Source organism: Macrotis lagotis, chromosome 1 (assembly GCF_037893015.1).
Source record: "Macrotis lagotis isolate mMagLag1 chromosome 1, bilby.v1.9.chrom.fasta, whole genome shotgun sequence".
Classification (NCBI taxonomy): Eukaryota; Metazoa; Chordata; class Mammalia; order Peramelemorphia; family Peramelidae; genus Macrotis; species Macrotis lagotis.
Window position 1 is genome coordinate 541,801,029 of NC_133658.1, and position 27,991 is coordinate 541,829,019.

The following is a 27,991-nucleotide window of genomic DNA, read 5'->3' on the forward strand; positions in this document are numbered from 1 at the left end:
CGCGCATGCGCGCCTGAGGCCGGGCGCGAGCGCCGGCGGCGGGGGCGGGGCGGGGCGACGCACGCTCGCCGCGACGCCATTTGCTGGTTCCCGAGCGTGGGATGAGGGAGGTCGCGCGAGAGAGACTACGCGCACACTGGGCCAGTCGGGCTCTGCTGCGCACGCGACATCTCCGCCGTCGCGCCCCCCGCGGCCTCCCCTCCCCACACGCTCCGTGCCCTCCGCGGCTGCCCGCGCCACGCTCGGTGTCGGCTGTCCCCGGCCCCTGCCCAGCGGCCCCCTTCTCCCTCAGCCGGAGAGGCCAAGCCCTCCCGCGCGTCCGGCCCTAGAGCCACCGCCCAAGAGGGAGACTGAGACCCCGCGGAGGCCGCCGCAGCCATGCCCAAGAATAAAGGTAACGCCTCCCGCTCGCGCCGGGCCGCGGCCTAGCTGCCCTCGCCCCCGCTTCGGGGCCCACCCGCGGCCCCGGCTGCCCCGGCTGCCCCGGGCTGGGGGGGAGCGGGGGGAAGTGAGGGCCCTACCCCCGAGTTCGGCCGCGGACGGGCGGAATGCCGGCGCCATGTTGGTGAGGCCTACGGGGAGCAAATGTGGGGGCGCGCCGGCATCCTCCGACCCTCGCCCCCCGCCGTCCCCAGAAATGTTTGCCAAGGTTTCTCACCCCGGCCGCTTCCTCTCTGCCCCTCCTGCTCCCACGATTCCGCCCCCTCCCCAAAAGCCTGATTCTTCTCCCCCACCCCTGTGTTACCTTCCAGGACACTTGATCGGTGTGTTTGGGGAATAGAAAGACAAGTATTTACTCCAAATGAGTACTGCCAACACTACAGCCGCATTTTGGGGACCGAAAAAGTAATTATGAATGTCTCCCTAGTGATGCCTCCTTCCTAGGTCCCCAAGTCGAGTCAGGCCTGCATTTATTAAGCGCCAGCCATTATGTTGAGCCCTGGAGAGTTAAAGGAAGGCAAATAGCACGTTTGTACCAAAATGTATTCGAGATAACCTATAGAGGAAAGACTACCTACCCCAAGAGAGCTGAGGAAAGACTGGTAGTGGAAGATAAGTATTTTAGCTGGAACCTTGCAAAAACGCTGCTAATATTAAGTGGAAGGATGCTTTTCAGGATCCAGTTGATTGAGAGGAAGAAGGGGATTTCAGGATTTAGGAGAGGTAGGAGATAGAGAAGAGATCTCAATTGAAAGAGGGAAAAATTCAGGAAAGAATTTTCAGTAAATTGATTTTTCATTGAGTCTTGCCTCCTTAGCAGTAGTGGGTATCTTTTCTTTCACAGGAGAATTCAAAAGTTCCATTTGACTTTAGCTCTCATAATCTGAAAGATCTGTTAATTCATCCATGTGGGATTTCCATTCTTTTCTAGTGTGATTCTTGTCTACGTTTTCTTTCCTTAGAGCATGTACATTAGAATTGGACGATTCAAGTTCTTTGCCTCCTCTCACTACTGTGTTAATGTTCACCTAATTTAGTAATTTTTTTCAAATATACTTTTTCGTTTATATAGTAGTAAAATAACAACAGAATGTGCCAGGTAGGGAGAAATCATTTGAAGATGTCCTAATGGGCAGCTAGGTGGCTCAGTGTATAGAGTACCGGCCCAGGAGTCAGGAGGACCTGAGTTCACATCAGACCTCAGACACTTAATAATAATCTAGCTGTGTGGCCTTGGGCAAGCCACTTAACCCCATTGCCTTGCAAAAAAAAAAAAAAAAACTTTTTAAAAAAACCTAAGAGGTTTGCTGGTTTATTTTACTTTAAGGTACCTATAAGAATGGTATTCAGTGCTTATGTTTTTAAGGAGAGATTCCCAATGGAGTAGGTGATTTTTAAAAAAAAAACTATTTAAAGCAATGGGGTTAAGTGACTTGCCCAAGGCCACACAGCTAAGCCATCATTGTGTCTTAAGGCAGATTTGAACTCAGGTCCTCCTGACTTCAGGGCTGGCACTCTATCCACCACACCACTTGATTTCCTTTGATTTTAAAAATTAAAAAATTTTGAAGGTTTTACTTTTTTTTTAATTGATCATGGTGTATGAATCTTAGGTAGATGTTGAAAGTGAGTCATATACATACGTGTGTGTGTGTGTGTTTATATATATATATCTATATATATATATATATATATATATTGAGTCTTTGACATTCTCAGTTAAGAGAATTTGTTTCTACTGAATACATTTCTGGAAACAGATATATATTAAATTAAGCACTTAAATGCCAGAGACTCTGCTAAGCACTGGGAACAGAAAAGCTTAAGATGATTTCAGCCCTCAAGGAGGTCACACTCTAATGGAGGAAGATTACATAAAGAATCTGGAGGGTGGAGTAGGAACTATTAAAACCTGGGCCTGATGGGAAATGATCAGATGAGGTGTGAATTTCAACATTGATTTTATCATACAGAATGATGTGTCTAGAGATTATGAAGTCAAGAACAGCAGCCTGGTGGGAAACATGAACAAAGTGAATTCCTGTGGGCTCCTCCTTTAAATTGGGATAATTTGGGAAGATTTCCTATGTACTGTCTACCCCTTCCTGTTAGACTGAGGGAGCAAACTTTTTGCTTGGGTACCACTTGTACTATTCCTCCCCTTGGGTTACAGCTGCCAGTGAATTTTAAGATGAGTTATATAAAACACTTAACTTCACTTGATAACTTACCCAACTGTGTAAGTCTCTGCTCACTAGACTGATTTCAGAGAAGAATTTGGAAGTTTGGCAGTATACCTTTCTTGATTATTTGAAAACTTCAAGTCCATGAATTTCAGAGCTTCCTTGTTTCCTTCATTAAACTTTTGGTTTTAATTTTTACATTGTAATTATATACATTTGTAATTAAAACTGTTCACATTAACTTCTTATGGATAATAGGACTAGAGCAGAAGTTCATAATCTTTTTTTCCCTCTTGGATCCCTTTGGCAGTCTAGTGAAGTCTTTGGAATTCCTCAAAATAATGTTCTTAAATAATTGAGAGAAATGATATTTTTTGCCTCCCAAGTTCATGGAGCCCAAGTTAAGAATCCCTGACCTACCTAATTGTTTTCCAACCAAACAGGATCTGGAGCTTTCCTTCAGTTGCTACTTTTGTTACTCCTGGTTCTGAGGTGCCAGCCTGCTTCCAGAAATAGGTTTGCCATATTTATGATGACATAGGGAATTAATAACTACACTTGCTAAGTTCCCCAAACAGTCCTGATTGTAACTTATTGTTTGGAAATGATTTGGAAGGAACTGCTTAGCAATTTTCTATCCATCTCCCCTCATTTACTCTCCTCAGATTTACTTTGTTCCCAGGTTCCTAGTGCTATTTTTTAAAAAATTTTTAACCTTGAAGACTTGGGAGTGAATCTAAACTAAGCCTGTATTTTGTAACTTGAACTTGCACAGAGAGTTCCAGGGATTTGTCTTATTTAAATTCAAGTATCTTTTAGGTGACTGCTATAACCTCTCTTAATCCATATCCTTATCTTTTCTTTCCTTGTATCTTCTTTATAAATCCCAAAGACTCCAATCCATGGCTGTCTTTTCTCTCAACATCTTTTTTTTTTTGTAATCTCAATTACTCCCCCCCTCAACTGCTGCCTTCATGTAGCTGACTTCCAGATTGATATCTCCAGTCCTTAGGTCTTTTGTGTTGGTACCTCAAACTTCGTGTCCAAAAAATAAGCTTTCTTGTAATTTAGAAATCCACCTTTTATTACTCTTAATAATCTTCACAGGGCAACTGTTGTAGAGCAGTTGGTGTACGGCAAGGAAGAGTTCAAATTCTACCTCAGACACTAGCTGTGGGACTTACAAGCTATTTAATCTGTGTGCCTCAGTTTCCTTATCTGAAAAATGGGGGTGATAATAGCACCTACCTTCCAGAACTGTTGTGAGGATAGAATGAGATATTTTAATAACCCCTAGAAAATCTTAAAGTGCTATATAAATGCTATTATTGTTGATAGCAAGAATAATTAGGTCTCCCCACCTCCCCTTCACCCTAATGACAGTCTTTATTTTTGTAATTATATTATTCCCTATTCAGAAATCTTCAGAGATTCACCATGTAAAGTTCATGCTCCTTTGCTTTATATTCTAGATCTTCCTTCTGTTTTCCTTCCTTCCACCAGCTAGATGTGTAATTTCATCTATGTGGCAAACTACTGGTGAGGATACTCCTTCCACATTGACTGATGACTGTTTACAAGTTGTAGTTTAGAAGAATTGCTTGGGACTTGATGTTACGTAACTTAACCAAGGCAATAAGACCTGGTATGTGCCAGAAATGGGACTTGGAACAAGGTTTTTCCTGATCAGCACACTGACCACTTTGTCTTAGCTATGCCTTCAGAGGCAGCTAGGTGATGCAGTGGATAGAGACTGGCCTTGGAGTCAGCAGGACATATTCTAATCTGGCCTCAAACAGTGGACACTTACTAATTGTGTGTCCTTAGGTAAGTCACTTAACCCTGATTGTCTCGCCTCCAGGGCCATCTCCAGTCATCCTGATTCATATCTGGCCATTGGATCCAGATGATTCTGGAGGAGAAAGTGAGGCTGGTGACAACACAGCACCCCCTTAATCAAATCCAATTCATGTACTTGTCATAGTATCACCTCCTTGTTACATCTTTTTTGAGAATGAAGGACAACACATTATTGTTAGCTATACCTTCATCACCCAACATTTCCAACCTTCTTTACCACTAGTCTTCTGTATGCTCTAAGCTAAACTTTGTCTCTTGAACAATCTGTATGTTTTCCTGTCTGTTTGCATACTACTGTTCTTTCACATTGCTTTGAATTCCTTATGCTCCAGTTCAAATGCTACCTCCTTCCTTCCCTATGCGGTTACCCTGGTAACTGCCAATATATGCATCAAGGACTCTTCTCCCTTCCCACACAAGAGTACAAAATCCCTATGCATATTAAACATTAAGCATTGTCATTTTGATCTTTAGCCAATTCAAAATATTTTGTATGATATAATAACAATATCTTTCTAGCTGTATATTAATCCCCACTTGAATGGTTAGGCTGTTGTGATGGATAAAATACAAATTCATTTAAAATACTGAATTCAGAATAGTTTTCTGTTGACACATGTTGATGAATTTTCTTAATCAGTGGATACTAATGAAGAGCTTTGAAATATTTACCTTGGAAAAATATCCTTGAATTCAAAGATTAGGAACTACTACTAGTAACCTCTTAACTATTTTATTACATGTTTACTGTCTGCTAGGTACTATGGGTACAAAATTTCAAGGAACTTGTATTGGGAAGGGGAAGCAGATAGATAAAATATGAACACAGAGAAGTAAATTTCAGCCATTCATACATTAAGTGCCTCCATTGTGCCAGGCACTGTGCTAAGCACTGGGGATAATACCAAGACAAAAAAAAAAACAGTCCCCTCTCTCCAGCTCACAGTCTAATGGGGGAGACGACATGTACACAACAATGAACAAACAAGATATATAATGATACATTGAAGAGAATCTTAGAGAAAAAAAGACACTAGCAGAATCAGGAAAGACTTTGAAAGTGGGATTTTACCTAGAACTTTGAAGGAAACCAGGGACTAGGTGGTGGTGCATATAGGAGAGAAAGCATTCTGGGCAAGTAAGGAGGATGGGATGCCTTATTCAAGGAACATTAAGAAAATTAGTGTCAATAGATTGCAGAGTATATAGGAGTCAGGAAGGTATAAGATTACTAGAATATGGTAGAATAAGTTATGATGACCTTTAAACACCAGAGGATTTTTATATTTGATCCTGGACGTTATGTGCAGTTAAGCAAGTGACATGTCAGACCTGTATTTGAGAAAGACCAGACAGCGTAGTGAAGGATGGTTTCTTTGGGAGAGACTTATAGCAGACAGAGCAATCAACAGGTTATTGCAGTAATGCAGATGAGAGATGGCATGGATCTCCACAAGGGGGTGGTACAGGGTCAGGAGAGAAAGAAGCATATACATGAGATGTTAAAGGATAAAACAGGCAGAACTTGGCAACAGAATAGATATGAGGATCATAAGAGAGAGTAGGAAAAGTCTTATTGCCTGAAGCACCTAAATTGAGCAGTGAAGGAAACTAGGAATTCTAAGAAGTTTAAGGAGGGAGTGCATGTGAAGGCTATCCATGAAAAGACATGGAATGTTGTATATTAATAACCTGATTGGAATGTGAAAGACATAAAAGGATGGAGTAATGAAATAAGACTGGAAAGATTCCTGTTTAATTAAATTCTATGCTCAGTCAATCAAGAACCACTGAAGACATTTACATTTTTTTAGAAAGATTTTATTTATTTTTGACTTTTTACAATTTGTCTCCCATTCTTGCTTCCCTTCCCCACCCCCCACAGAAGACAGTCTGTTAGTCTTTACATTGTTTCCATTGTATACATTGATCTCAGTTGAATGTGATGAGACAGAAAATCATAGCCTTAAGGAAGAAAAATAAAATATAAGAGCAAAATTACATAATAAGAGAATGATTTTTTTTTTCATAAATTGAAGGTAATATCCTTTGGTCTTTGCTCAAACTCCACAATTCTTTCTCTGGATACAGATGGTATTCTCCATTGCAGATAGTCCAAAATTGTCCCTGGTTGTTGCACTGAAGGAATGAGCAAGTCCACCCCCATGTTGCTATTAAGGTGTACAATGTTTTTCTGGTTCTGCTCATCTCACTCAACATCAGTTCATACAAATCCTTCTAGGCTTCCCTGAATTCCCATTCTTCCTGGTTTCTAATAGAACAATAGTGTTCCATGATGTACATATACCACAATTTGTTAAGCCATTCCCCAATTGAAGGACATTCACTTAATTTCTGATTCTTTACCACCACAAACAGGGCTTTTGTGAATATTTTTATACAAGTGATGTTTTTACCCTTTTTCATGATCTCTTCAGAGTATAGACCCAGTAGTGGTATTGCTGGATCAAAGAGGATGCACATTTTTGTTGCCCTTTGGGCATAATTCTAAATTGCTCTTCAGAAATGAATGAGTTCACAGCTTCACCAACAGACATTTACATTTTTAAAGAAGATATTGGAAACAGTGATACCAGTTGGTAGGCTATTAACAGTAATTTAGGTGAGCATTTATACAGAACTAGTCTAAGAGAATGACTATGCTAGTGAGTAGAAAAGGTGCTGTGGAAGAGAAGTTGTGGAGATAGAATTAAAATGATAAGACAACTGGTGAGATGTGAGGTTGAGGAAGTCAAAAGTGATTCAGGATCATGGATTTAACTATCTAATTCAACCCCAAGATCATAACTGAAGAAGCAGAATTTGTACACAGGTTGTCCTCTACCTTTAGAGCAAGTGCCCTTTCCACTGTTCCTTACCATTTCTGAAGGTGAATATTTGATTTTTTTGGTTGGGGATTATGCCCCAAATATAAAGTGACTTGGAAAAATAATGGGATTGGGGGAAATGAATTGTATTTTGAATGTATTGCTTTAGAGATGGCTATGGACCATGCAGTTAGAGATGTCCATCAGACAATATTGGAAATATGTCCAATAAAATTTGCTCTCTGCTCTAAAGAATTTGGGCATTATATTGCATTATAATTATCTCTATATGTATCATTCACTGTGTTTAAGCTGCATGAGGTTAATGGCATTGTCTTAGCTAGGTTTTGTATCTTTCCCATAGCACTGCTTTCCACATAGTAGGTAATTAAGAAAAGTTTCATTTGAAGTAAAGAACTGAGATGAAATAATTGAGTGTGCATATGTACTAAAGAATTGCCCTTTGTAACACATCAGATAGGTGATCTTCCTAACTCTTTTAAGACTTCTGAGGAGGGAAAAATCCAATATCCATTGTACTTTTGAAGTTTTAATTCAAATCTAAAATTTACTTTTTTTTGTAGTTTCCCTTTAAGTGCTTCTAGTTCTGCCCTTTTGAATCCAACAAGAAAACTCTAATCTTTCCTCTAAATTACAGCCTTTAAAAATACTTGGAAAGGCTGTCTTCTTCCCTCTAGTCTACTCTTTTTTTTTTTTTTATGGTTAAATATGTCCAGTTCCTTTAAATGAACTTATATATGTAAACTTAAGGCCCTTCATTAACTATATAGCTTGCCCACATCTGGATACTCTCTAACTTATCAAAACCTTCTTAAACCATAGGGATCAGAATGGGGGGGGGGGGGAGAATGTGGTGAGAGCGGTCAGTGTATGGTAAGACACCTATTCCTAAAACTTATGTATCTATTAATAGTAGCACAAGATATTTTTAGGTTTTTGCAAGGCAAATGGGGTTAAGTGGCTTGCCCAAGGCCACACAGCTAGGTAATTATTAAGTGTCTGAGACTGGACTTGAACCCAGGTACTCCTGACTCCAGGGCCAGTGCTATCTACTACACCACCTAGCTGCCCCTAGCACAAGATTTAATGAGCATTTTTCTCTGCTGTTAATTACCTTGCTAATTCACTTAGCTTACAGTCCACTAAAATACCTAGATTTTTCAGTAGTATATCCATGCCTCCTCTATCTTATAATTGTGAAATGGATTTCTTTTTTGTGTCCAATGTCAAGGCTTTACATTTATTTCATCTTAGATTCAGTCCAATGTTCTAGCCTGTCCCAGGTCATTTTGAATCCTAATAATTTTATCATCTAATGAGTTATCTGTCCCTCCCAATTTAGTGTAATCTACAAATGTGATTACCATATCCATACCCTTATTCAAGTTATTGATGATGTTAGGAAGCACAGGGCCAAACAGATCTCCCCTGGGAGACACTATACTGGAGGCTCCTGCCATATCAACATTCAACTATGAATAACTTTTTTGATGTGTGTGTGTCTGACAATTGTTGTTGGTATTAGCATCAAGTCCATCTTCTTAGTAAGAATAATAGGAAATGATTTAATCAAAAACTTTGATCAAAGCCCCAGGTAAATTTTGTTATTCATCTCATCTAGTAATTTGGTGATGAAGTTATTTTGTTACAACCTATTCTTGATGCAGTTATGCTGACTCTTTGTTATAACCATCATGCTTTGTAATTGTCATCAACTTTTTTCATTTTTTAATCAAATGACCTTTGTAATAATCCATTCTAGAATTTTCCTTAGGGATTTTAGTCAAACTCTTTGACCTGTGGTTTGCAGACTGTTTTCTCCTTTTGGAAAGTAAGACCACATTTACCCGTATCCAATTTAGTGGTACTTCTCTCATTTTTAATTCACTGTAGAATGAACTAGTATTCATCAAGAGCAGTATTGAGCAGCTCTGCTTTCTTTTAATTGTCATTTATTTTCAATCCATTGATGATTCATCTATTGGTATAGTTCCTCCAGTAATGTAGAACATAGCTATCCTCTTGTGTTCTTCCTCATCTTACCTTAAATTTACCAGAGGGTCCCAGTCACCTTTCCAAATTTTTTCTCATTTTCCTCTGACATCAAGAGAAGTAGCAGTAGAGGCCCCTTGGTTGGTCCACATCTTAACCTTCTCCTTTTCCATTTGACTGACCTAACTTTTTTTTTAATTACATATTTCCTGGTTGACCTGCCTTTTACTCTTTATTTTTCTTGAAGATTCTTTCTTTGTTATCTGTTGTAACCTGCTCACACTATGCCTCTCTCCATTACATTTTGTGATGTTCATTTCAGAACTTCCTAGAAGATTATAGATTCATTCATTCATAGAATTATAGACCAGGAGAATGAAGTGCATTCACATTTATTGTTTGTAGTTAAATTAGAATGAAAAACTGGCTAGGCTCCAAAATAAAAATCTGAGTTGCCATTTCATTTGTTAGTTGTTGGAATAGACCTAAGTATCCACTTAGAAAAAACATGATCTGTTTTAATAGATCTCAACTATTAAGACTCTCATTATCTCAATTAGGCATTTTGATGGACATGAGGAGGGGAGGAGCAGGAGGGAGAGATTTATATGTGGTTTTTATTTTCTCTGACAGTTTATAATCATCTTGAATAAAAGAACTGTGTTCATTGCTGTCAAACATTTTAGAGCCAGAAAAATAGAAGGGGATCTTAGAGATCATCAACTCATCTTCATTTTACAAATGGGGAAACTTTAGCCAAACATAAAGGTAAACATAAGGTGACTTGATCAAGACCACACTTGAGATGATAGAACTGAGGATAAAAATCCAGATCTCCTGACTGCAAATACTCCAAATCATAGTAAAAGTTCAGAAAATGAAGAGGTCCATGAAGACTATTGGGATAAATAAAGGGGGAAAGCTAGTTCAAAGTAATAATGGGGGACCTAAATGGAAATAGCCTGTAAGGAATTGTAAACTGGAACTCTGGATGAGGAGTTGAGAATGATTCCTAGGTTGCAGATGTGAGGGACTAGAGAATGAAGTGCATTTGCATTTATGGTGGAAAACTACATAGACTCCAAAATAAAAAGTTGAGCTGCCATTTCCTTTGTTAGCTACTTGAAAAGTTGCTTGCTCTTTGTAAGATGGGAAAGTCTTATGAAACTACAGCGGGGAAATAATAGCTGCTAATGCCCTTTCATGTTTCTCCCATTGCCAAATAATTACTTTGTATATTTCTTATGGTACTTGGATGGGTATTTAAAAGGTAAGCTTGAGGGAAGAGACTGTTTCATTTATATTTTTGTATCCCTAATACCTAGTATCCAGCCTAGAAATAAAAGGTACATGTTGCTGTATAATTGATACATAGGGTTATAAGTAAAAGAGTTCTGGAGGAAGGATCTTGGCAACAGGATTTAAGATAGGGCACTAATTCAAACCAATCTTCAATGGACAGATTTAAAGGATATGAACAGGCAGTTCTCCAAAGGAGAGGCACACTATGAAGTGAGCTAACCACTAATATTAAAAGAAATACAAATTAAAACAGCTCTGTGGTCCTATCTTATACCCATCAGATTTAATAGGATGTCAAAAGACATGGGATGATTGTTAAGAAGTTATGGTAGGGGGGTGGCTAGGTGGCGCAGTGGATAAAGCACCGGCCTTGAAGTCAGGAGTACCTGGGTTCAAATCCGGTCTCAGACACTTAATAATTATCTAGCTGTGTGGCCTTGGGCAAGCCAATACACTAATCCGTTGATTGATGGAACTATAAAATGGTCCAGCTATTCTGGAAAGCAATGAAATTTTTCCAGAAAATCACTAAATTTAGCATGCCTTTTGACCTATCTGGAAGTATACTCCAAAGAAGTACAAGACAGAGTAAAAGGACTTGTATAAAAGAAATACTTATGAACACTTTTTGTTGTAGCAAGGGAAACAAAGTGAATGCCCATAAAAATTGCAAAATGGCTGAACCAAATCATAGTATGAATTTCTTAGGATATAATTTGCCCTGGGGCAGCTGGGTGGTACAGTGGATAGAGCACTGGCCCTGGAGTCAGGAGTACCTGGATTCAAATCTGGCCTCAGACACTTAATAATTACCTAGCTGTGTGGCCTTGGGTAAGACACTTGACCCCATTTGCCTTGCAAAAAATAAATAGACAAGGATATAATTTGCCCTGAATAATAACATGAAAATTGTTACTATTATACTAAATGTAATAATAGCTTAAAATGGCATATAATGTAAAATTTCTCTGATGATCCTCTTCCTCAATATTGACATGTTCGTGTTAAGTTCATAATATGTAGTACTTTGCAGATTTTTAACTCATTTTTTTTAAGATTTTGTGCCTCATTTACCCTTTTAATGCCTTGCCTTCTCTTAGAATAATCCTACTTTTCATTTTGATTGTTTTAATTATCAAGTTATATTCCTTTTATATCTGTCCTGATAGAAGTACAATTCTCAAGGCTTGATTGATTTTGATTTATGAACACATTAACTCATAATTTCTTCATACCCATTGTCTAAGTACACTATCCCATTAGAAATAAAATTCACAAGAGTTATAAACATCAAAATGTAATCAATTTATGCTATATCCTCTTTTTAAGTGCCCCATATAGAAATGAGCTAAAGTATCATGTAAAGCAAAATCACTCAAACTAAGTTTTATCACATCACAGTCAGTCATTTTATACTACTACACTCTTTGTCCTAAGGGAAATATCAGTTCTCAAGAGTTAAGTGCCACCACCACCACCCCTGCTTTTTTTATCTTTTTTAATGCCTTTTTGAACACCCGCATTATTTTCTCTTTATCTAAGAATTCTGAAATTCTGAAATTTGACTTCAGTATTTCTAGGAGTCAATTTTGGGATCTCTTTTGGGGGGGATGATTGATGAATTCTTTCAAAGATTAATTTTATCTTCTTGTTCTAGGAATTAGTATAGTTTTCCTTGATAATTTCCTGTATGATATTGTCCCTGTTCTTTTTCTGATTGTGGCTGCCAGTTAGATGATTCATAAATTCTCTCTCTGGATCTATTTTCCAAGTTGGTCATTTTTTCCTAAGAGGCATTTTACATTTTATTTATTTTTTGGTTTTGTTTGATGGAATCTTGCTGTCCCACGGAGTCATTCATTGCCGTTTGTCCCTTTCCACTTTTTAAAGTATTTTTTATCACTGCTTTTCTCTTCTGAGATGGTGTTTTTATTATCCCTATCAGAATAGTAGCTATCAATAGTTTGTGGGACTTTTTTTGGTTTCGTTTTTCATTATTTTGCCAGTTGAACTCTATTCCTGTGATAAAGGGTATGTAGTCCCAAGCTTTTGGGGGGGGGCGGAGAGCCAGGGTTCTGTTCCTTGTTTCTGGTTTGCTCTCTGTGCTAGGTTAGCTCAATTCCATCCTAGCTTTCTAGGGCTCAAAACATTGCTCTTGAGCTGGAATTGTACCAGTCCTTATCTGTGCTTTGGCTAAGGACCTCTCGATTTACAAGCTAACATTGGGCTAATATCCTTTTACCCATGCAATAGACCTTTTCCTGAAGTTCTTCCAAGAAACTCACTGAAAAGTTGTTTCACTGTTTTTGATGGATTCTGTTTTAGGATCTGTGTTGAGGCTTCATGCAAAGTTGTTTTGGGAAAAGTTCTGGGGTGTTCTAACTTTGCACCACCATCTTGGCTCCGCCCCTTGGGAGTCTAATTTGCCAGACTATTAAAAAAAAAACTATAGCTCATCTTCAGGTGACTTTAACTTAGAAAAACTTAACTTGGCTATCTACCCAGTTCTATGAAGAGACATCATATATGTATTAGACAATATATTTTTTAAGGGATTGAGAAAATAAACATTTATTAAGTATTGTTCTGTGCCAGGCACTGGGCTGTTTTTTTTTAACAACTGTTAGTTCATTTGAGCTTCACAACAAGCCTCAAGAGTAGATCGATAACCATTATCATCTCCATTTTATAGTTGAAGAAACTAAGACAAACACATAACTTGTCCAGGATCATACAAATAGTATTACAGGCCCAACCCCATCTATAAATTTAGGTTTTTGAATTGATACTGGTAGGTAGAATTTGGAAAGAGGTACATTTAGGATCAGTGTTTTGGAAAGAATTAGGAGTGGATTGGGCTATTTTTGTATAGTGCTTTAAGGTTTGCATAATTTTTTTTTTAGAAATCTTATCTCGGGTGGCTAGGTGGCTCAGTGGATAGAGCACCGGCCCTGGAGTCAGGAGTACCTGGGTTCAAATGTGGCCTGAGATACTTAATAATTACCTAGCTGTGTGGCCTTGGGCAAGCCACTTAACCCCATTTGCCTTGCAAAAAAGCCTAAAAAAAAGAAATGTTATCTCATTTGATTCTTGCAACTCTAAAAGGTAGATGCCATTGTCATCTTGATTTTGCAGGCAAGGCAGAGAGCATTTAAGTGATTTGCCTAGGACCACACAATTAGTAAGTGTCTGAGGGGACAGTATTTTAATTTGGATCTTACTCCAGACCCTGCGATGTATCCAAACAATCTCATGTTGTTGAGAAAAATTGTGATTGTTCTGGAATGGTTTTTTTGATTATGGCCCTACCTGAAGGATGGCAAAAAGTGATCAAAAATAGCTTGTAATCATCTAAATTTTTAACCCAGTACATCTAAAAGTTTTGTAGTAGGCTCAAGTACATTGTAGGAGTAGTGTTGGGTTGTCTTCCATAGTTAAGGTATGCAGCATGGATATAGAGCCCAGTAAAAGAAATCTTTGAGAGGCAAGTATGGAACTGGTTACTGAATAGAAGCTCTGATTAACCAGTGATTTGAATTGTTTTGATTCTGAAATTAGGAGATGATTTGAGGGCTGAAGAATGAAGTGCAGATGATGGGTGCACTTTTTTAGATATTTTTGTGAGACCAGGTTACCAGTGCACACATAACAATGAATTCTCTCATACTTGTTTATCATAAGGTGATAATTGGATTAAATTTATTAGTTCTAAATCTTTAGTTTAAATAGTTTATAAACACTTTTTTCATTTTCTTTAGAGAGCTGTTTTTTTTCTTAATGAATAAACCTTAAAGTTAGGATTCATACAGCATAGCAGTTTGAAAGAACAGAGCAGATGTAAAAGGTAGTTGAACCCATGTTAGAGATTTTTTGTTTTGTTTTAAGGTACCTTCTGGAGCACCAAGAAGGAAGCATATGAGATTTATCAACTGTTATTCTTTTCTTTGCTTAATTTAAGATGCCATGCTTTGAGTATAGGATCCAAAGCTCTGGTCACTTTTTAGTTTTTGCAAGGCAATGGGGTTAAGTGGCCTGTCCAAAGCCACACAGCTAGGTAATTATTAAGTGTCTGAGGTCAGATTTGAACTCAGGTACTCCGGACTCCAGGGCCGGTGCTCTATCCATTGCTCCACCTAGCCGCCCCCTCTAGTCACTTTTGAAGATAATTATATTACTATATGAAAATTGTTAGAATTAATTATAAAAGGTAAAAAGAACCTTAATTTAATCATCCCCAATTTTAATCTAGCTATTTGGAAATGGAAGAATTGACATCAAGCACATAGTAACTAAAAATCTGATGTTCAAGAATAAATCTGATATGTCAAGTTATAAGTGGGGATTGAATTAGCATTTGGAAATAATTTTTAAGAAAAGTATTTTGTAGTTTGAAATGTATTAACTCTTATTATATACATTTGCTGGCAGTGGATGTGAAAATAGTATGATATGGTCACTGACTCCCCCAAACCTAAAAATAAATGATATCTTACTATGAAATTCTCTAATTTGCTGAGTTCCTGTTTATCCTTTAAAACTCAACTCAAAAGTCACCTTCTACATTCTGAAGTTTTTTTCTCTCATTCCTCTTGGCTCCCCTTTCAGGCCTCTGATGCATTTATCTTATAATATTGTGTATTGTCTATTTTTCTTCTCTTTCTCTTAGACTACCTTCTATATCTTTCCTACTAGATAGCATACTGGGCAGATACCATTCCTAAGTTCAAATCTGGCCTCAGACACTACCAGCTGTGTGAACTTGGACAAGTTACTTAACCCTAATTGCCTTTCATCCAGGGTTGTCTCCAGTTGTCCTGATTCATATTTGGTCACTGTATTTGGACGACTCTGGAGAAGAAAGTGAGACAGATGACTTAGCTCAGCAACCCCCTCCCTCCTTCAAATCCAATTCATGTGCATGTCTTCACATCACCTCCCTGGCGTCATGGTCTTTGAGAACAAAGGACAAACATCATTATCATCACTACCTAACACAGTGACCTGCTGTATGTACACAGTGATACTTAATAAATATTGGAAGAATGAGTGATGGTTCCCTCATATGTACTTAGTTCAATCAATGGAGGCTTAAAAGAGAGTTCTTATGCTGTGATATTCTAGATTTGAGATACTTCTCTCTCCTTCTGATCCTTGAATATACTATATTGACCTTCTGTCTCCAATTTCTTGTCATTTGCCAAACCTCAAATTAATCCTCTTTTGATTTCATTTGAAAAAGCTAAATAACATTATTTTGAAATCATATACAAGGCTAGTTCAAGTCTTAACTGCTTGATACTAAATAGCAATAAATGGAACTATGATATTCTGTGTTGAGTCATTTTTCTCCCGCTTGTTCACAGATGAATGAGGATGTTGTGTATGATTGGAATCAACAGACTCCCCTGTTCTCTCTTCTGTTTAATTGTATAGAAGATCAGAGCTTCTATCTGAGTGATAAGAATTGCATCCATCACCAGATCACTGATCCCTACCCTTTTTATGTCAGTTTTATTTTTTCTTTTTTTAAAAATCTGTCTACATTTTTCTTTCCCTTGGTCACTCTTTCACCCCCCCCCCCACCAGCCAAACTGGAAAAAAGGAATTTGGTAGAGAGAAACCTTTGTAACCTATGTAGTGAAACAAAACAAATTCCAATGTTGGCTTGTGTCTAAAAGTGTCTAGTATTACATATTAGTCCATATCTATCTATCAAGAGGTTGGTGGCATTCATTTGTCCTCTGGAATTATGAATGGAAATTGTGTGGATCAGGTTCATCAGAATTGTTCATTTTTTTACAATATAGCATAAAATGTTTGTCCTTCATTTTTGAAGAAGATCACAGCATCAGGGAAGTGATGTCTATGAAAAGCACTTGAATTGGATTTGAGTGAGGGGGATGCTGTGCTAAGTCATCAGCCTCACTTTCTCCTGCAGAACCAACTGGGTCTAAGTGGCCAGATATGAATCAGGACAACTGAAGATGGTCCACTTGCAAGGCAGTCAGGGTTAAGTGACTTGACTTGTAAGAGTCAAGTGTCTAAGGTCAGATTTGAACTTCTGTTCTCCTGACTCCAAGGCCAATGTTTTATCTACTGTGCCACCTAGTTGCCTCATGGTGCATATCAGAGGTTTGTGAAATTTTTCTTCAATTATTTAAAAACATTTCTTTGAAAAAAAAGGTTCAGTGGTCACCAGATTGAAAAGAGTGTCTGTGACATGAAAAAAAAATTTAAAAGTTTTTCTATTGTACCCATCTTTTAAAGTTGAAATTTGACTTTATACTCTTTATCTCCCTTTTGGGAGTGTAAGCACTGACCTGCTACCTTGATGGGTTTAATATATTTTTAGACCAAACTTATTGTACATTTGCATATGCGATCTTGTGTATGTTTTTTGATTCAGATATACATGTGACTCATGAGATGTTTCTCCTATCCCTTCTCTAAATTTTTTATGTTCTCATAGACTCAGTATTGAAAATAAATCAGTTCTTTACTCTCTTGCTCATTTCTTCCCTTTATTTTTCACCTCCCTTTTCTTTCTTCCTCAAGCTTATCATTAATACCACAAAATACCCAAGCCACCACCCTGCAAGACATGTAGTTCTTAAATAGATAATGGTCTTTCTCTTCATTAGAATTAGCTCTTCATCTTGGTTTAGCCATTCAAAAATGTTCTTTTACTGAGAAACAGCTAGGCAGTGCAATGGATAGAACCTGTCCTGTAGTGGAGGGGAGTCAGGTTAATTCTTTCAGACACTTAACTGTGTAATCATTAGCAAGTCGCTTAACCTTGATCTGCCTCAGTTTCATCTGTAAATTGGAACTAACACTTCACAAGATTGTTAGGGATAAAATAAGACAACATTCATAAAGCATTTTGCAAACCTTCAATCAATGTGTATATAATATTAATTATTGGTAGTAGTGGTAGTATAAATCATGAATTTTTTTCATAAGGAATGCTTAGTCAACTATCCATTCAAGATCTATTTTTTTTTCTGTTTAGAATATCATGTTCCAAGATTTCCTTTACAATGGTCACTGCTCAGTGTTGTGTCCCCGACTGTAATTTCTTTTAGTTGGATCTCTTTCTGACTAATTTCACTCTTTTATTACTTGAGGAATTTTGGCTTTGACATTCCTAATAGTTTTCAACTTATAGATTTCTTTCAGAAGATGATTTGTAATTTCTTTTCAGTTTCTTTTATTTCATCACCTAATATTCTTGTCCTTGTGATCAGAGCATTTTTTTTTCTTCTGAGGCTTTGCTTGCAATTTATCTGTTCTGGATTATTCTCATGAATATTTCTTAACCTATAATATTTATTCATAGTACTCAGTGTCTTCTCTTTATGTCTCCAGTCTTGGTGCCTGATTTGGGACTTTGTGCCAAGACCAGACTTTATTCTCTCATGCATTCTTAAATGAGAGGCTTAAGATGTCTTTGGTTTTAACCTCATTTCTTGGGATTTTTACTGCCTTTTTACTTCCTTTGATGTGTTAAGTGTAGAGCACTGACAGAGAGGTTTTTAAGCCCCCATAGATTACCTGAGGTTGGAGTACTCCAGACTCTGAACCTCTCTCCTTGTGCTTCCTGGTTTGAAGACTATGGGCTTCCTTTAGTAGATATTTACTTGGAAACTGAATTGCCCTACAACATTGTTTTGGTGTTTTGTTTTGTTTTTTAAACCAGGAGTCCTGTTGCACTTCTTGTCATACATTCTAGGTCATGAAGAAAATCAAAGATATGTCTGAAATAATGGTGTTTTTTTTTTTTTTTAAATTTTTATTAGAGGGCGGCTAGGTGGTATAGTGGATAAAGCACCAGCCTTGGAGTCAGGAGTACCTGGGGTTCAAATCTGGTCTCAGACACTTAATAATTACCTAGCTGTGTGGCCTTGGGCAAGCCACTTAACCCCATTTGCCTTGCAAAAAAAAAACTAAAAAAAAGATTTTTATTAAGCTTATTTTTTGCTATGGTTTCATATTTTATTTTTTCCCATTTATCTATATAGTTTTCAGCATTTCATTTTTTGTAAGATGTTAAGTTCATTTTTCTCCCTTCTTTCCCATTCCTCTCAAGACAGCAAGTAATTTGATATAGGTTATACATGTAGTCAGTTCCATGTTAGTCATGCTGTGAAAGAAGAATCAGAACAAAAGGGAAAAACATAAGGGAAAAAAAATTTTTTTAAGCGAAAATAGTATATTTTGGTCTGCATTCAGACTCCATAGTTCATTCTCTGGATATGAATGGCATTTTCCATCACAAGTCTTTTAGAATTGTCTTTGTTCTCTGTATTACTGAAAATGAGCTAAGTCTATCATTTAATCAGCACACAATGTTGATATACAATGCTTACAACTGTACAATGTTCTCCTGGTTCTGCTTACTTTACTCAGCATCAGTTCATATAAGTCTTTCCAGATTTTCTTGAAATCGATCTGCTTATGATTTTTTATAGAAATCATATTCATATTTCACAACTTGTTTAGTCATTCTCCAAATGATAGGATATCCTCAATTTCCAATTCTTTGCTACATAGTTACTTTCTATATTGTATACAGATTTTTTTTTATTTTTATTTTTATTTTTTTGCTTTTTAATCCTTAGGTAAGGGAGGTAAAAATAGGCGCAGAGGAAAGAATGAAAATGAATCTGAAAAAAGAGAATTGGTCTTCAAGGAAGATGGACAGGGTAAGTGTGCTACTTTTGTATCTTAAGTTAACAAGTGTCATACATGTGGACTCTGTTTAGGAGTCATTAGAGAATACCTGTTAAATTACAATTTCCCTTGCCTGAAAAGGTGAAAAATGTATAGTTAAAAATTCTTTGGGATTTTTGTTATGGGGAATAAAATTTTAATTCTAAAAAGCAAAGAGATTATACTGACTTGATGTCAGATGGTGATTTCTTTCAGTGATAGCTTAATCAGTTAATTTTTCAAAGTTTTATTCTTTATTTCTTCTGTTTTCCTAGCCAGCTGGTCATAACAACCCCATAAAAAGCCATAGTGTTGATTGTAGAAATTTATAGGGAAAGGTAGAAACCATTTCAGTTTTAAATGTCTAGCCTAGGTAAAAGCTAAGAATTACTAGATAAGCCCAGGAGTTTTTTGGCTGTGAGAATATCTGGACTCACCGAATTGGAAAATGTAATTATTAGCAAGTATAACTGTAGCACTTTAGGATAGGCAAGTCTATTCCAGATTTTATTTCCTCACTTCTGAAATGAGTGGTGTGGACTATATTAGGAAAATCAAACTTAGTTTTTGCAAGGCAATGGGGTTAAGTGGCTTGCCCAAGGCCACACAGCTAGGTAAATATTAAGTGTCTAAGGCCGGATTTGAACTTGGGTCCTCCTGACTCCAGAGCCAGTGCTCTAACCATTGTGCCACCTAGCCACCCCAAAATCAAATAGAAAAAGGGCCATTGAACATATAAGGAAAGATGCCTGGGTCTCAATTTTGTCTTAGAAAAGCATATAGTAACATTTTAAATTTGTTTTTGTTTTATTATATTGTTAATTATTTCCCAATTATATTTAAATCTTGTTCTGTTTCAGTTTCTACAAGCTGCATGATACCTCTGTGCTATATAATTGCTAAAATTTTCTCCACTTGCAAAAAAAATTTTAATATATGTATAAACACATATGTAGCTTTATATACACGCACACACACACCTTCTCAAGGTTCTCTATGGTTAGAAGGACCACTGTTTATTAAAGGAAAAGCCATATAATAATAAGATTCCAATTTTAAATTTTTGATACATATAGAGCATCAATTAAGATTTAACAAAGTAGAAGTGTTCAGTTATTCTGAGCATGAATTTAATGTATAAATTAAAGTAAGTTTTAAATTATATTCTTAAATTTTAAATCATTTTCATATAAATTTTCAAAATTTGTATTATTTAAAAGTAATGTGGCCAGCATGATGGCACATGGCTATAATCCTTGTCCCAAGGAGACAGATTAGCAGATATCTTGAGCTCAAGAGAAATAAGCTACAATGAGCCAGTTGAATGTGTACACCAAACCCATTATCAATATGACAAGCCACTAGGTTGCTTAACTGGCAAGCTAGTCCAGGTTGAAAACAGAGCAGATCATTGGGGTGGCGGGGTGGCGCAGTGGATAGAGCACCGGCCCTGGAGTCAGGAGGACCCGGGTTCAAATCCGACCTCAGACACTTAATAGTTACCTGGCTTTGTGGCCTTGGGCAAGCCACTTAACACCATTTGCCTTGCAAAAACCTAAAAAAAAAAAAAAGAAAGAAAGTAAGAAAAGAAAACAGAGCAGATCAAAGCAACCATATAAATCAGTAGTAAGATCAGACCTTTGAATAACCCCTGTACTTTCAGCCTGGGCGGAAAAGAATAATCTGTTTTAAAGTCTTGGGCAAAAAGTTATAAATTCACTTCCTTGCTATTCAAGTAGTATTCTACATTGTGTGAATATTACATATTTAATCTTCATTCAACAGCAGAAATCTTTTTAATGTGAACGTTAGCAAAAGAAATGTACTTTTAATATGAGATCTTTAGAGCACTTTCTTCTAAGGTATGATGGCGTTTTTTTTTTCCTCTTTATTTTTAGAATATGCCCAGGTGATCAAGATGTTGGGAAATGGAAGATTAGAAGCAATGTGTTTTGATGGTGTGAAGCGGTTATGTCACATCAGAGGGAAATTAAGAAAAAAGGTATATGTGGGGAAAGGAATGTGCAGGCTATTTGTTTTATAATATGACTAATTATAGTTTTTAACTACATGGAAAAATAGTTCTGCATTGGAACTCCTGTCCTTCAGCATGATAGAGTGGAATAAGAACTCGACTGGGAGTTAAAGAACCTGGGTTCTAATCCTGGTCATTACTATCTGTGTGACCTTTTTCCTTTTAAATTTCTATTTTAATTTTTTCATTACAAATTCTTCCTCCCTCCACCTCTCTCATCCATTGAGGAAGCAAAAAATATAACGTGTGTGTGTATCATGCAAAACATTGCCATATTAGCTACACTAGGAGAAAGGGTAAGAAGAAAAATATATTTCAGTTATTGCTCAGAATTTATTGGTTCTCCCTGGAGATGGGGAGAGCATGTTCCATCATGAGTCTTTTTAGATAAATAATCATTGTATTGATCAGAATAGTGAATCTTTCACAGTTAATAATCATTACAAATATTTTTGTTACTGTGTACTATGTTCTCATCAGTTTTTATGTCTTCTAGGTTTTTCTGAATCTTTCCCTCTCCCTTCCCAGTTATAGTACAGTAACATTCCATCACAATCATGTGTCATACTTTTTTCAGTCATTGCCCATTTTGAGAGATATTCCCCTCAATTTTCAGGTTTTTGTCTCCACAAGTTTTCCTTTTCTTAGCTCTCTTTGGGATATAGACCTAGTATTGGTATTACTAGGTCAAATATGCATGGTGTTGCCCATTGCGTTCTGCATAAAATACATAGGAATACATAGGTCTTAGAAAAGAAGCCAGTTCAATTTATTTATTTTTGATTTTTGCAAAGCAATGGGCTTAAGTCCAAGGCCACAGCTAAATAAGTATTAAGTGTTTTGGTCAAATTTGAACTCATGGTCAAATTTGAACTCAGGTCCTCTTAACTCCAGGGCCTGTACTCTATCACTGTGCTACCTAGCTGCCCCCACCAATTCTATTTAAATACAATTACAAGGGGTGGATAAGTGGTCCAGTGGATAGAGCACCAGCCTTGGGCAAGCCACTTAACCACATTGCCTTGAAAAAAAGGGAAAAAAAGAAGTATAGTATTTGAAAGAACTTAACATAAAACTCTGGAGTATGCTGCCACCAAGTGTTAGTAGAAGATGTGTTTGCTTCAGTATGGAAATTCGGGGGGGGGGGCATTTAGTTGAAATCCACATTAGAACGATGTATTTTTCTTTTTTTTAATGTTTAAAATAAATTTATTTCTTTTTGAATTTTACAATTTAACTCCCCCCCCACCCCACAGAAGGCAGTCTGTTAGTCTTTACATTGTTTCCATGCTATACAGTGACCTAAATTGAATGTGTTGAGAGAGAAATCATATCCTTAAGGGGAAAAAAATAAAATATAAGCGATAGCAAGATTACATAATGACAGGGTCGTCTGTTTGCTTTTTTTTTTTTAATTAAAGGTCTTTGGTCTTTGTTCAGACTTCACAGTTCTTTCTCTGGATACAGATGGTCTTCTTCATCACAGATAACCCAAAATTGTCCCTGATTGTTGCACTTATGGAGTTAGCAAGTCCATTAAGGTTGATCATCAACCTCATGTTGCTGTTATGGTTAGATATATTATTTTTTTTGCAAGGCAAGGGGTTAAGTGACTTGACCAAGGCCACACAGCTAGACAATTATTAAGTGTCTGAGGACGAATTTGAACTCAGGTCCTCCTGATTCCAGAGCCAGTGCTCTATTCACTGTACCACCTAGCTGCCCCCTAGAAATATAAATATATACATATATATTTTTTATAAGAAATTTTAATAAATATATATTTTTTAAGAAATTTTAAAAAGTAGCTGGATTTTTTTTCACTTTACTAGAAAATATATTAACCAGACATTAGCTTTTTTCATTTGCATAGTTTTTTCTCAAAACTCTTTTTAAATAGTCATAACTAGTGACTTTGCCTTTTCTAATGTCTTTTCTATTTGTTGAATACCTTTGATGTACAGTGAAAATTAGATTATCTTTATTTTGTATTTTTTTTTCTCTCCTTTCCCTTAACATCATTTTGAAATCTTCATTCCAGGTTTCCTGCCTTAGAAAACAGCAGATTTTTTACATTATTGGAGGAAGAAAACAGTATTAACTTATACTTTGCTATAACTCAATAAAATAGAAGTATGTTGCCCTTAAAAAACCAAGATAAATGATCTTTTAAAATTTGTATCAGTTTCTCCAATTTTCATCAGATGTATTTAGGTACTTTATACGGTTGGTAATCTTTGCCTTAAGAAGCTGTAGTAGCTTTACTCCAGCCTATATCGCTAGTAGGACAATAAGAAAATTTGAGTTGAGTAGATACTATCTTTAGGGGGTTTTGTTTCTTTTCAGAGCTTTTTACGAAGTGTACACTTAAGATTTGGTGAAACATTCCATGTTTAAATTTGGTTATGATTCTTTAATTTTCCTGAGTTTCAAGTTTGTGAATACAGTAAACTCTTCCTTTTATAGGTTTGGATAAATACGTCGGACATTATATTGGTTGGTCTCCGAGACTACCAGGTGAATATTTATTGTTACTTAACTTGTATGCTAACAATTTGTTAGCTTTTGTTTGAAGAATCTAAAAACTTAAAGGATGTTTTCTTGATCAGATGACTTTGTGATACATTTTTCTTGGGTGTTGACTATACTCTTTAAAGCAGAACTTTTAATTTCTTATCATAAAACTACCTTTAACATACTCTTATAACATCTCAGAATAGCATAAATAAACACCGTGACTGTCATATTGCCCTTGAGTTTGTATTTTTCCAATCTCAAGGCTCTTCATTCTTTTTGTCAGTCCTTATGGGACTCACTTCATCCCTTTGATCAATTTGTAGATTAGCTGTTTTCTGTAAATAATTGTTTCTGGTAATATAAAAACTATTCATTGGAACACGTTTATTTTTCAAGTGGAGATCTCATTTTCTTTAGAAGTTGGTTGTGTATTTATCAGCAAGCATTTAAATATGTCCTATTTGTCAGACATTCAACTATACCTTGAATGAATCAATTTCTATTCTCAGTAAGCTTCTTACCAGGAAACAATTATATATAAATTTGTGCAGCATAACTTTAAAGGAAATAATTACAGTTAAAAACATGAGAAACCACTAGGAATTGGAATGAGAAATGTTAAACAAAATAGTCCTATCTTCAGTAGCTTCAGGATATCTAATGCAAAATTATATACTATTGAAGTAGATTCTAAGCACATTTTCATTCTGGTTGATCTTTATCAAGTTCTTTTGATAGCTTTTTTTTTTAACATGTCATTTTTCAGTATAGCCCACTTCAGTTTTCTGTGGAACATTCTGTAGCCATAATCCCTTATCTCTCTACTAAGAGCAGGGAATTTTTTTCCCTGTAGAGTAGAACCAAGATTGTCCATTAGGATGCTAATATTTCTTAGCATGTGTACATTAGATACCTTCTTGCTGCTTGATCCATACCTTTAGGAATATGAAGAAGCTTAAAAGAGGGGGAGGGGGTAAAGCTGGCATTCCAGTACAAAGGAAATAAACTTAGTATTAGTCTTAATTTCATTATTCAATTTCAAAGACGTTTATAAAATTGTAGTGTTGTTTCACCTTAGCCAACTTTGAGTGAGTTTTGTGTATATTTTAAAGGATAACAAAGCCGATGTTATACTAAAATACAATGCAGATGAAGCAAGAAGTTTAAAGGCATATGGGGAACTTCCAGAGCATGGTAAGAAAGTGAAGTCTTTCTCACTTTTTTTTAAAAAAATTAATTCATTTAAGGCAATGGGGTTAAGTGACTTGCCCAAGGTCACACAGCTAGGCAATTGATTGTCTGAGGCTGGATTTGAACTCAGGTCCTCCTGACTCCAGGGCTGGTGCTCTAACCATTGTGCCACTTAGGTGCCCCAGAAAATGAGAAAATAAAAATCTTTCCTTTAGTTGTTTGTGCTTTCATTTAGATTAAAAACAAATCAAAAGAATTGTCACTTATACATATTTATTTACCTGTTGAATTTATCTACTTCACATACTGACAGATATTGCAAAATAGAAGCAATGATTTCTTAGAATTCTATTTGTAGTAATTGTGCGACTTCTGTTTCCACATAATATCCCTCACTTTCAGGACAATGTTAGTAAAAGTGATTAATTTGGGGCAGTGACAGAATAAGATTATTTAAATGAGTTCTCTTCTAGAAAGAATTTGTGCCTTTCTAAGCTGAGTAAAAACATGAGGGAATTTAATGTTGACAGTAGCTTTTTATAGAATAATCAGTGTTCTAGGTTCTAAGGTATCCTAATGTAATAAAATTCGGTAGGATTTTTTTAATAGGTTTTTTTCCCAGACTAAAAAAATTGATGTTACTTTGTGATGCTGTATTTATATTACATATGGATACCATTGACATAAATTTCAAGGGGGTTGTATGGCAGTGTTAATTATAGCTGGATAGAGAAGTGTGTTATGATCAAATTAGAATTATTTGTCTTGTATATGTACTATACATTGATACTATTGAATGATTTATAAAAAATGATGTTCTGATGGAAATCCATTTTTAATGATAGATAATATGAATTTGTTTTTTGTGTTTTTTCCATAAATATAGCCAAAATCAATGAAACAGATACATTTGGTCCTGGAGATGATGATGAAATCCAGTTTGATGATATCGGGGATGATGATGAGGACATTGATGATGTATGTATTCAAATAATTTCTGAAAAGCAACTCTTGCTCTACATATCATTTCTTCTAAATATCTTCCAAGAGTTTAAAATAATACAGCTATAATATTATTTTTTAAATACTGTCAGAATTTAAATATCAGCTTATTTTATTCAAGTACAATTTCAATGTGGTTTTTTAAGCCCATCAAACATTTAACTTGAAAAAGTCAGTTTTCTTTTTGGCAATTCAAATGCAGAACTATTAGTAGCAATTCTATACTCTAATCCCTTGGTTTGTTTGATTCGACAGGACCCCTGAAAGATGGTCATTGCTTTTTTACAGATAAGGAAACTGAAGCTCAGACAAGTTAATTTTGAAGAGATTAGGAAACAAAGACTCTGGATTTTTCATTTATTAAACATAATGACACCCCCTCCCTTCTATTGCAACTCATAGATGGAATAAAGGAAACTTTGCCTTTCTGCCTTGACATCACCATTCACATCTTGTTTCTCAAATCCCTTTTCTAATCAAAGTCTAGACCCTTAGAAAAGAATCTTCAGTAAATAATACTTGTTTTCATGCCTACAAGTCACCAAACATTTATTAAGTACTTTTTATGTGCCTAACATTGTTCTTAGTCTTAAATAGCTAAGTCTCTGAAATAGGTCAAGGGTACTTAGGAAATTTATTTTATCACTTTTAGAAATAGAAATGGCAGGTAGGAAGGGGGAAAAGTAGATGAAGAAATGGATAAGGATTTGGGGTGTTCGTGAAAATGCATTGCCCCTCCCCCAATAACATTTTTAAAAATTTTATTTAAGGCATTAGGATTAAGTAACTTGCCCAAGGTCTCACAGCTAGGCAGTTATTAAGTGTCTGAGGATGGATTTGACATTAGGTCTTCCTGACTCCAGGGCTGGTACCTGCACACCCTCCCCCCAAAAAAAAATTTTATAACTTGTAAGTTCATTAAAAAATACTTTAAAGTATTCCCAGCAATGTAGCAAGGTGAGTGCAGGTACTGGGCATGATAAAAGCTAAAACTTATAATTTAGTCAAAAAGACATAGCTATAAAACAATAGAGGTATATTTAAAAAAAAAGGAAACTCCTGTTATATGAACAATTGCACTCCTTTTTCTAAAGTGTGCTCTCCAAAGTTTGACAGGTCTGTATCTAATCTTTGTTGCTGCTTGGCCTCAAGTTTGTTTCTGAGAAATTAAGCATCCTAGCATATGATAAAATTTTATATATAATCCTAGTTCTGCCTTCATAATTTTGGGGATAGCAGATGCCAATTTTTCTTAATAATTTCAAACATTTGGTCTGGGTCTAATACCTATCTGTAATAATTATGAACTTTTTACCTTTCAAACATCAGGAACGGAAGGACTTGTTAGGCAAGCTTTACATTCCAACAAAATTATTGGTCTAGTTTATTAATCTTCAAATAATACATTTTATGTTAGAAGATAAGATTATGATTATGGTTTTGTTAAAAATAGAATTCTCTTGTTTTGATTTTTACAGATCTAAATTGAACTCAACATTTACATTCCAATTTTTCTGAGGATTGTTCTACTTTGATATTTTCATTTGGATTTTTGGCCAAGTCCCATCCTGTTAAGAAGAATGAAACTTCATTAGCATGAGTGCAGCTTGTTTAAACCAGACTGATTTATTTTCAATGTTTGTTTTAAAATATTTATATTTCTTTAAAAACTGATAATGCTGAATTACCTTAAGTGAAATATTAAGGCCATTTTGTCTCTTTGGTGAATTAGATCTTCAACGTTTGGGTAAAGAACCATAACATCTATTTGGTTGGGTTTTTTTTTTTTTAAATGCATTACTGCCTTTCCTATTTTGACCACCTCACTTCCAGTAAATTGATGTTTTGAATAAATTGTTTGCCCTATGATTATCATGAATTATAATTAAATCCCTAGTTTGAATTTG

General features: G+C 36.1%; 1 protein-coding gene across 1 annotated transcript; it reads left to right on the top strand.

The window, feature by feature from the left end:
- On the top strand, positions 1–27,991 carry EIF1AX (eukaryotic translation initiation factor 1A X-linked). Its single transcript, XM_074214269.1, has 7 exons — positions 1–394; positions 19,249–19,332; positions 21,238–21,341; positions 23,841–23,891; positions 25,004–25,085; positions 25,969–26,060; positions 27,563–27,991. The coding sequence occupies exons 1-7, from the start codon at positions 379–381 to the stop codon at positions 27,566–27,568; spliced, it is 435 nt and encodes a 144-aa protein (XP_074070370.1). The 5' UTR covers positions 1–378; the 3' UTR covers positions 27,569–27,991.